This window comes from Thunnus maccoyii, chromosome 12, assembly GCF_910596095.1.
Source record: "Thunnus maccoyii chromosome 12, fThuMac1.1, whole genome shotgun sequence".
Classification (NCBI taxonomy): Eukaryota; Metazoa; Chordata; class Actinopteri; order Scombriformes; family Scombridae; genus Thunnus; species Thunnus maccoyii.
The window spans coordinates 3,784,155-3,795,305 of NC_056544.1; the positions used below are offsets into that span (position 1 = coordinate 3,784,155).

At 39.0% G+C, this 11,151-nt stretch overlaps 1 protein-coding gene across 3 annotated transcripts; it reads left to right on the forward strand.

Moving 5' to 3' along the window:
- Window positions 1–231: 231 nt before the first annotated feature.
- odr4 (odr-4 GPCR localization factor homolog) lies at window positions 232–11,061 on the forward strand. 3 transcript variants are annotated; one of them, XM_042427559.1, is made up of 14 exons: window positions 232–440; window positions 839–942; window positions 1,723–1,839; window positions 2,695–2,787; window positions 3,471–3,577; window positions 4,214–4,250; window positions 4,430–4,573; window positions 4,658–4,753; window positions 5,726–5,773; window positions 5,880–5,999; window positions 6,079–6,193; window positions 9,451–9,654; window positions 10,645–10,701; window positions 10,952–11,061. In XM_042427559.1, exons 2-14 carry the CDS (start codon window positions 844–846, stop codon window positions 11,020–11,022), a joined length of 1,308 nt encoding a protein of 435 aa, XP_042283493.1. In that variant the 5' UTR covers window positions 232–440; window positions 839–843; the 3' UTR covers window positions 11,023–11,061. The 3 variants fall into 3 exon arrangements, with proteins under 3 accessions (XP_042283493.1, XP_042283492.1, XP_042283494.1); XM_042427558.1 differs by having other exon boundaries at window positions 232–370; XM_042427560.1 differs by having other exon boundaries at window positions 232–356.
- Window positions 11,062–11,151: the final 90 nt, after the last annotated feature.

Genomic DNA, 11,151 nt, shown 5'->3' on the forward strand with positions numbered 1-11,151 from the left:
CTATTTTATTCTCAGTACAATAGTTAACTGTGGTCGTCATCGTACAGTGTTGCATTAGTAATGCCTGAAATAAACCATTACTTTTAGTGGTTCCTACAAGTTGTATCCATAGACTGTAGGTTGTATCGTGAGGAGAAATATCCTGTTTATCGTTTGTCTTTTGTTGTCTAACTTGACTATTTTGACCTAGATTAACCCAGCACGACAGAGACGTGCGACGGATGTACGTCAATGCGCAAAGCATTGTGGTAAAAAGAGTTTTCTGCTCTGCTGACGAACCACTGCCAGCTGTCAACGTTGAAAGCAAGCTGCCTGTCTTTAAGTGTATATTTTAGTCTCCGTCTTGCTTCTTTCAGGTATTTCCCTCACGGTACGTGGATAGGTTGAAGTTCAAGACGTAGGAACTTATGTGAATTGCAACTTTGACCATCTTACATTAGGTAAATGTAGGAAGTTATTACCGGCCAGCTACAGTTAGAGAGGCAGATATCCCTTAACTATACTGGTTAACCATACATGTATAACGTTATATATCTATGCTAATCAACGTTGAGTTTAAGTTTTACGAGGTTTAAACTTCTTGCTTTAAATTCAGTCAGCAGCGGCATCTTTGTAGATAACTCTAAAAGATAAGTGCAATAACTGTCCCACGTATAGTATTTTATTTTACATTACCTATATATGATTATGACTATTATTACATTATTATTCATGTTTTTATCTTTTTTAAATATATTTATATATGCTGCTAAGTGGAGTGGATTGCTGCCAAGTTTCGTTGTGTCGTTGTGTTTAACATGCAATGACAATAAAGTATCTATCTATCTATCTCCTTTAGGCAGTATGGGTCGTGGCTATATAGTGGATGATGCTGTGGAGGGCTATCTTTCCAAACTCTGTGAACAACAAGCAGGTCCAGTCACAGGTCTGCTTATTGGACAGGTAAGGTTTAACATAAACATCTGTCTGTTGTGTAAGTGTAGCTCCTGTAGTTCCTGTCCAGTTGTTTGGTTTCCTTCCACCTCAGAGTATAGTGTCAGACCATATGTAACAGTTCCCCATCAATGAAACAGCAGGATATCACTCACTTCCGTCACATAAGCTCATTTTAGACATGGAATACATAATATTGTTGACTTCATCAAGCTGTTAAAGTGATGGCTTTTTGTCATTCAGGCATACAATACCAGTCAAAAGTTACTGTGGACACACTTTTTCATTCAAGTGTATGGGAAGGTGTTAAAACTTTTGACTGGTACTGTAGATGACTTTTAAGTTCATTTTCCAACACCATGCAAGCGATAGAGAAATTTCTGTTAAGGATGTAAAGTGGCTAATATATCTGTCAAGAAGTCTCATGTCAAGGTATTATTTGATGTGCTGCATGTACATACTGGATATAACTAGATTTACCATTTAACATTTATCTCATCACTACATGCACTCTTCACTTCTTTGCACCATTTGTATCGTCTGTACAGTTCACAGAAATGGTTTCACCTGTATATTCTCATTCCTTGTGTATATTTCTGAAGATTGTTGTGTTGTTATTTTGTGTAAGTACATTGAGAGCCACTAAATCAGAGTCAAATTCCTTGTCTGCATAAACATACTTGGCCAATAAAGATGATTCTGATTGTGACATATCATGATATGATGTGGAAGATATACTCTATGTGGAGCAAAGAGACAGTAATCAATATTAATGACTAAACATTTCAGAGCTCAACTCAAAGGGATTTTGTTGTCATGGCAACTCGGACACCTCAAAGGGAGGAGTCCACCGCAGCGGCTGGAAACTCTTTCGACAAAGAGTGGGTCACTGAGCATGCTCGACAGGTAGGTATAATATTTAAATGCATAACAATGAATGTGTTGATACGCAGTACAGAAAACAAGACAGCAGGCTCATAATCTCAATACACACTAATGTGGTCACACTCGAGTACTTAAGTGTATATGCTATGTTATATCCATTGGTGTTAGACAGCAAAGCTAAATAGCTGGAGTAGCAGCAAGACAAATACAGTTCCATAAAAGGTAAGGTGTTTTTGCCAGTGTGTGCAGGCATTTGAAGGTGACATATTATGCTTTTTGTGATTTCTGTTATTTATATACTGTTATGATGTTGGGTATATGATAAATATGGTCAAGGTTCCAAAACCTGCTGTTAATGTACGTAGAAATGCTCCCTACGAGTCAAAAGCCAGGGCCTCAACCTGCTCTGAACACTTTGTCAGATGGGGTCAGATTCTGGCTTGAACATGGATGGATTTGAGACATTTTTGAGTAAAAAAGGAGAAAAGTAGTGAAATCCTACTACTACAGCTTGTTTCATGGATTGTTGCCGTAGACTCCCAAGTGGCTGGAAGTCTGCCGAGGGGCAGATTTCATGAGCTGATCAATCAATCAATCAATCAATCAATCAGTGCAGTGTGGGCTCATCAGGAGGAGGCCTTAAAGAGACAGGAGCTAAAATGGCCTGTTTCAGACAGAGGCTGAACTGAGGGGCTGTATAAAGGGTCGGTATAAGATAAATAAGGAGTTTTCTTAACTGTAAATCATGCAAAGATATTCCAGTAGAACCCTAGATAAAAAATATAGACCCAGAAATGTGCATGATATGTCCCCTTTAAACTGTTGTGGAGTGTTACAAATATATACATATTTGTTTCTGATCTGATCTGTTTCCAGGTGTCCAGGATGCTGCCTGGAGGCCTGTCTGTATTGGGAGCCTTCATCATCAGTGACACTGATGCCAAGGACACACTAACCTCACTTCGTCAGGTGAGGTTCATATATACACACTGTACATGTACACGCTGTACTCACAAGGACTCACAGTGGACGGATTTATTTTTCTTCTTCCTTGTCAAAATGGTGTCTATATTACCCATAATGCAACTGGACTGTATAGGTCTGGGTGTGTTCACTGTAAAAAGGAATGCAGCTTTTTTCACTACTCCCCAACACATGTAAACACACTTTGATGTGTAAAATTGGCAGAGATTTCCTTTTAAAGCTGCATTTATAAAATCTTCACCCACTAGGGGGCAGCAAGACATGAAAATCAGCTGTCAGATACACAGATATGACATATCCCTTGCTTATGAAATTGTTGTTATGACTAATGTGTTAGCCAACCATTACCTACTTACACATCCAGCATACACAGAGCAACATTAGCATTTATTTGGAAACCAATATTCACTGTCTGTTTATATAAAATAAATACTTTATCTACATATCCACAGTGATGATCTTGCGAGGGGCCTCTGGAAGGACATTTAAACATTCACATTTGTCTTGCTTATGTGCATTTATCTGTCAGTGTATTCTATCCATATAAGCCCTGTGTGTTTGTGTTTGTGTTTGTGTTTGTGTGTGTGTGTGTGTGTGTGTGTGTGCGTGTGTGTGCGTGTGTGTGTGTGTGTGTGTGTGTGTGTGTGTGTGTGTGTGTGCGTATGTAGCTGGTTTTTGCAGTCGAGAACCTGATCTCCTCTGAGCGTCTGTGGAACCCTGCCGATGATGATGTCACAGAGTGCGTCACGCTGCACGTCAACCCCAAAACCAGAAAGTATCCTTTAACACAGAGGTTCTCAACCTTTTGTAACTTAAGGCCCACTTCTGATTGTTAAAAAATTTCCGCGGATCACCTTCCCAAATAAATGAACAAAGTAACATACAGAGTTTGACAGAGAGAGATATTGACTGGCAGCCAGTATCCAGAATGAAAGGTCAACATGTGTGAGCTGAAGCTTCAGGCTGCTGTCTGCTGATAGTTCATCAGTTCATTTTCCAACACAGTGGATAGAGATGTGTCTTCTGAAGCAGGATCTACAGAGAAAGCTAGCTGGCTAACACTGGCAAAGCAGCTCTACCTAATGATGTGTCGTGATTGGATATTCCTAACTGGTCATTGAAATTATGCATTTTAATTTGATGTTTTTTATTTATGTGAATGCTTGAGCACATTTAGATATAAAAATAACTAGCTTGGGTAAATTACCAAAGAAAATAATTGTAACCATTTAGCAGTACCACTGCCTCTGTGGCCCACTAGATGGCGCTCTGAGGTTGACCTTTCGGCCTCGGCCCGCTGGTTGAGAATGGCTGCTTTAACACAGCCTTCTTATTGGATCAGGTAGCTACCAGCCGGGAGGATAGAGGAATGAATTACTTGTTGCGGATGTTCTTTAACTCTGCACATCAGAACAGTCTGCAGAACCTTTGATGTCAAAGACCCCAAGGTAAGTTTACATCTTACATTTCTCACAAAGCCACAGCTTCCATCTGCATGTCATTACACTTAATGCAATGCAGATTGCCTTCAAAAAGTACTTAAGTCCCTTACTGATCTACTCATGGCAAAGGAAAGCATGCAGTGTTGTTTTGTTATCAATCATATCATTGTGATTGTCTGTTCCAGAGTATGGCCAAGCCTGCTGATTGGAAGTACCAGTCGGATGTGTGTTCCTCCTGGATCATGGTGTCATGTTGTCTAAATGTGGACATGTTGGTTCCGCTGCCGGACAACAGAACCAGTACAGAAAACATGGATAAATGTCTTAAGGTTAGCACACACACACACACTTGAACATTGATTAAATATTTGGGAGCTTCAGTGGAACTGTTCTCTGGTCACTTTTTGTTTCAGGAGGGACTGAAAGTTTGGGCACAGCAGATTGAAAGTGGAGTTTGTCTGATTGATGGAAAAAAGCTGCCAGAGGACACAGAGCTCACAGCAGGACAGGTTGTATAAATCTAACCAACACTGTGAAAACAGTGCATGAAGTGAATCTATAAAATATGTCTTTACCTAAAGAAGGGTGCAGTGCCTTGCTCAAGGGCATTTTTGCAGTAATTGGTGGATAATGATTTTAGTATTTATTTCCTGAGGAGACCTCAGCAGGGGTCCTAACACAGAGGCGTCCAGCAAACAAACTCAGGTTTTTCTGGCTGAAGTTTTGTTGCAAAGAAATGCACTGTCTGCATTGACCAATCAGATACATGCAACTGCACAGTGCTGGTAGATCACAGTATTTCTACTGTTTACATTGCCATCATTGATTGTTGCTATGATAACTTTGTGGTACATTTCTGTCTCATAGTATTATAAACTACTATGGAGAATTTTTTTTTGTCTGATAAGGGTTCAAACTCATGCATTAATTACTCAAACAGCCTTCCTTTATTGTATTAATTGTAATTTATTAACTTGATTGTCTTGACTGTAACACAAAGGGTTGCTTTATGCCATCAGAACTAGTTTGTACAAGGTGGTGTTGTTGGAAATCAAAAGTTTTAATAGTTATTTTTAATGGCTATGCTTAAAGGCAGATTGAAAAGTTGGCCTTCATAAAGAGGGGGGAGACATTATATCGTATTCTCCTGGAACACATTCATAGTGTTGGACTTGAATTGTTCAAATGAAAAGTGACAGAAATAGTTATGGCTGAAACAACTGATCAATTAGTCGACCAACACAAAATTAACTTAACTGTTAACTTAAATTAATAAATTAACTGTCTCTGGACTGACAGGGGTTAAGAAACGATGTCGTGGTCAACATGCAATTGACCTTAAATGACTACTGTATCCTAATGATATCAGTAAATACATTACAAATAAAAAGAATTGCATACAACTACAAGACTGAATCTAACTCATTCTCTGGATTGTGTGAAAGAAATGAGTCTAATTCTGAGCTGATATCTCTCTCTAGAAGAGGAATGTGAGACAGTCATACACAACTCAGCTGCTCATCACACCGGTAAGAGACACACATACACATTTCACACAAAAAATGAAGTGAATTGAACATTGTATACTGTATAAGCACCTTTTATTGTATTGAACCATAACTTCCTGTGTGTCAGGATGAACAGAGGTTAGCAGATGTGGTCCAGAGGTGTGGAGGCAGTGTGTCAGTTAAAGGAGCGATCCACTGCAGAACTTACCTGCACAGCAACAAACCAAAGGCCAAACTGGCTGAGAAGGTAATGCTTTATTACACAGTGTCAAATGAGACTAAAAGAACATCCCATCATTTTGTCATGAAATTGTCATTGTGGACAGCTGCTGAAGAGGGATGTGGTTTCTACGGTGGCCACAAGGGTTCAGATGGTGCTGGAGGAGCTGCTGACATCAGAAGAGGAGAGAAAAGGCAGCAGCAGAGACAAACAACAGACAGGTACACACACACACACACACACACACACACACACACACACAAACAGTCAGCTACCCGCCTCCAACATGCTCTACCAATCAAATGCTTTATGCTATAGATGTTTGAGGATAAGGTCAGGGTCTTGGGTGGGTTTAGGGTTAGCCAATCCCAGCGAAGAGGAAGGATGTGTGTGCTGATAGGAAGGTCTGCATTGGAAGCTCAGCTGCAGGCAAAAATCACCCTAGCCAGGGTGACTTTGCAAAATCCAGTTTGCCAAAAGATAAATACATGTGTAACAGTGCAGGGTGAACACTAAACAAATAAGATAAACATGCATCCTGATGGTCAAAGTGAATACAGTTAAATGAAAATTAATGAATGTCTCTTCATCCAGCTACACTAGTGAAGCTCCTATTAAAAGGAAATAAGACCATGATTTCACTTACAGATGACATGACAGTCCAAAACTATCTATACTCCCAAAACAGAAAAATAGTTTATTTATGTCTTGCAATAATGTAATTTTCCTCTAACAAAGGAAAAGTTGATTTAATAACCCCCTTCAACACATTCAGGGATTTTGCTGTCACGGTCTTAGTTGGTCTGGCAAGGCAAGGTGAGTTTAGTTATATAGCACATTTCTGCATTGAGGCAATTCAAAGTGCTTTACATTAAACATTAAAAGCATTGAGACGAAGTGCAAAAGAAGCACACCACAAAAGGACATTTAAATACTACCAAAAACATCTTTAAAGAGCTGAGAGAATAGAAAACAGAAATAAAGTAAAATAGAATAAGACAAGTATGAAATACAACAATAAAAGTTACAGTGCAGTGTAAGAAATGAATAATTATTTGATTGAATCAAAGGCAGCGACAAACAGAAAAGTGTTCAGCCTTTATTTAAAAGAACTGAGAGTTATAGCAGATGTGCAGGTTTCTGGTAGTTTGTTCCAGATATGTGGAGCATAAAAACTAAACACTGTCGCTCCATGTTTAGTTTTGACTTTGCTGACAGAAAGCAGACCTGTCCCAGACAACCATTCAGTGCTTTATAAACCAACAGTAGTATGTTGAAATCAGTTCTTTGACAAAGAGGAAGCCAGTTTAAAGATCTGAGAACTGGAGTCATATGATCCACTTTCTTAGTCTTAGTCTTAGTGAGGACTCGAGCAGCAGCGTTCTGAATCAGCTGTTTTTTTAAAGAGACCTGTAAAGACACCATTTCAGTAGTTGAGTCTACTGTAGATGAATACATAGACAAGTTTTTCCAAATCCTGCTGAGACATGAGTCCTTTTAATCCTTGATATATTCTTCAGGTGATAGTAGGCTGACTGCGTAATTGTCTTAAATGTGGCTGTTGAAATTCAGGTCTGAGTCCATGACTACACCAAGATTCCTGGCTTGGTTTGTGATTTTTAACATTATCAGTTGAAGATGGGTGCTGACTTTTAATGGTTCATCCTTGGCTTCTGTTTAATTGAAGAAAATTCTGGCACATCCAATCGTTGATTTATTCAATGCATTTACTCAGTGCTTGTATTGGACCATCGTCCCCTGGTGAAATATTTATGTAAATTTTTGTGTCGTCTGCATAATTATGGTTACATATTTTGTTGTTTTCCATAATCTAAGCCAATGGGAGCATGTAGATGTCAAACAGAAGAGGCCCCAGAATGGAGCCTTGGAGAACTCTGCATGTCATTTTTGTCTGCTCGGATGTGTAATTACCTATAGACACAAAGTAGTCCCTGTCCTTTAAGTAGGATTCAAAGCAGTTTAGCACTGTACGTGTTGTGGTTGACCGTGTCGAATGCAGAACTGAGATCCAGTAATACCAAGAGTGAAATTCTGCCACTGTCTGTGTTTAAGTGGATGTCATTGAAGACCTTAAAAAGAGCCATTTCAGTGTTGTGGTATGGTTGAAATCCTGACTGGAAGACATCAAAATGGCTGTTTAGTGCCAAGAAGTTCTTCAGCTGTGGAAAAACAGCTTTTTCAATGATTTTACTTAAAAATGGGAGGTTTGATATGAGCCTATAATTGTTCATTAGTGATGTGTCTAGACTGTTCTTATTATTACCTGCGTTAATCTGCGTTCATCTTTTCGACACTCTCTTTTTTTTCCATTCTGACCAGCGTGGCATTTCTCCATGGAGATCTTTTCTTACCAGAGACAACCTTCACCTTAGTGGGTGCAATGGCATCAATAACATTTGTAATTTAAGAATTGATAGTATCTATAAGCTCATTGACCGAGACCCAAAAGAGGGCAGGTGTGGAAGAGAAAACCTGAATAAATATTTCACTGGTGTTTTTTCAGTGACGTACCGTTTTGTGATTATCTCTGTTTGACCGTTTGTGTGCACAGAGATAGCACTCTCAAAGAAAACACAGAGATGATCAGAGAGAGCAACATCAGTCACCACAACCAACGGTGCGGGCTCCGTCACGTGCGGAGTCAGTCCATAGTTATCAGGAACACAACACAGTCCTTTAGTCCCTCTGTCCTGGGGGTTGTCAACTTTGATATTAAGATCACCAACAATAATTACACAGGGAAATGATTTACTCTTAGGCTTTGCTCCAAGGGAGTTCCACAGAGGACTACCATTTGTAGATTTATTACCTGGCACACAGCCCTCCTGTTTCTTTGTAGTCTTGTTGGTGCTTATCAGCCGTGTGTTAGCATGATCTTGTCTACTGTCTTGAATCCATGGTAAACTGATGTCGTCCGCACACAGTCCAATTCACTTCCACGTTCACTTCTAAATTTTAATTTCCAGCACTGTAATTTTCTGCAGAAGTTTGTTGTAATCGTCTATGGAGAAGGGCATCTTGCTGCTAATTAGCTTTAGCTAAGTACCACCTTTTCAGTCACTGCAGTACAGGCATGTGATGTTGGTAGGCTGCACTCATGTAGTACTGAGGAGGTCATAAAAATGTTGAACTATGGCAATAGCCTACTGTATCTACAAGCAAGCAGCAAAGCATCTGCACTGTGAGAAAGCAGGAAGCAAAAGCTACTGGTATGAGCAGTAGCTTATGGTGGCTATTGTTAGCTAATTAAAGCAAATTAGATAAATATTGCTGTGTAAGTGACATTACTGACTCACTTCACCGACTCATCTACCAGTGCAATCGCTGTCATCACACATCTTATTGACATTAACATTTTATCCTTGTCCAGCCAAGTAGCACGCCTCCTCCTCTGCTGTTCAACACTGATAAAATGCTTCTCTAACTGCACCTCTCATTCTCTGTGTTTCTTTTTCAGAGCAATTCTGCCTCCCTCGTCGTATCTTTTGTCCCGTAAAAGTGAGCGGGCCAGTGTGCGTGTGTGACTACCAGTTCAGTGATGAGGGCCTGTCTGAGGTGACTGACAGGCTGAAAGAGATGCTGGACATTGATGCAGTCGAGCAAGATTTGGATACCAGGCAGGAAATAACTGCTGAAATCATAGAGAGCAGTGTTGCAGCAGGTGAGGAAGGAGTCTGAAGTTACAATATGGTTGATGATTTCAGTTCATAAAGGAGGATTTTCACTCCAAAACATAGTTGTTGTTGTTTTTTGTCAGAGCACATTGGACAGCAGTAGCATTTTTCAATTCTCTTTTACCTTGTTTTAATTTTGGCATAAAAACAGCACCACAATATAACTTTAACCTCTTATACCTATTTGCACTTAGCCTGAGTGGACATTATTTCAAATATAGCTGTCAAGTAGCAGACGTTCCTCCATGTGGAGAATGAATGGAGATGTTGAGATTGTTGTTTTTGTTTGTTAAATTTATATTATCAGCTAAAATGTATATAGTTTGACTTAAAACACTTTATTACAACAGGTACAAATTAGTAAAGCACAGAAAGAAAGTATACATCCATGTTAGTTTAACAAAGGTTTTACTATTAGATGACATCTTAATTATTTAAAGTTTAATTCAGCTTATTAGTACTATTACTTCTTACTACAGGACCTGTTAGAGTCTTAGGATTATTCGTAACCAATTTCATAAAATGGCACATTCTCCTAATCAGAATAAGAGGAGAGAAACCTCTTAGGTGCTTCCATATATCTTAAATAATCCAAAGGCCATCTAAAACTGAAACTGAAATATGAATAAATTTGTGAAAATAAGTGATTTCCGATGCAGAACAGTAGATTATCTGTAAAATTCAAACACTTGCACACAGTAATTAAAACCTCCTTGTGGTCTTTCATTACTCAACCTGTCCTCTCAGTGTCCAAATGCTTTCTTCAGCAAAGTTATCTCTTCTACAGCTCCACAAAACACTAAATAAACTTTTTACAACGTGTCCTACCAGGGAAGAAGAAAGATTACTGATCTGTAAATGATCTGATTTCCCTTTCTTCAACTGATTATTTTTCCCATTAACCTTGGTTTGAGTTACAAGCTTTGAGATATTACTAAATTAAATTATTGGTGTTTTATAAAATGTTGTGTTTCCAGAGCCCACTGTGGAAACAACTGTGGAAGTTCTGGAGCCCAAGAGAAACAACTACATAGGTAAAACACATTGCATTGTGAAAACAGCTACACTTTTCCTGCTGCATTTGTTGTTAACACCTTGACTTAGGTTTAGAAAGATTCTAGTGATATCACAACGGCAGCCAAGGAAAAGTCATACTTTTCACTTTTTTATTTGTTACAAATTAACTACTGAAAATTACTGTACAACCACATTGTATTGTTTGAGTGTGTGTCTGTGTGTGTGTGCATGAGCACAGTCCTGATTCTCCTTTTCTGTGTTGTTTAGGTGTTGCCATGGCTACTGCTGTAGCCCTACTTGCCACTGCTGCCTCAATGCTCTATCTCAACGACGTTTGACACACATGCACACACCAGAATAAAGTATTTTGATTTGAACATTTCTGTCTGTTGGTTGAATCAGAAAATGCAGTCGTGCAATCAAAATTTGGGTTCATTAATTTGACTGATGACAATCTGTTTAAAAAA

Bases quoted from the DNA above. Each gene is read 5' to 3' on its own strand.
- odr4 (XM_042427559.1), top strand. From the start codon at position 844: ATGGGTCGTGGCTATATAGTGGATGATGCTGTGGAGGGCTATCTTTCC. The intron at 3,578-4,213 runs GTATCCTTTAAC...TCTGCACATCAG, and splicing joins GTCAACCCCAAAACCAGAAA to AACAGTCTGCAGAACCTTTG. The intron at 9,655-10,644 runs GTGAGGAAGGAG...TTGTGTTTCCAG, and splicing joins AGAGAGCAGTGTTGCAGCAG to AGCCCACTGTGGAAACAACT.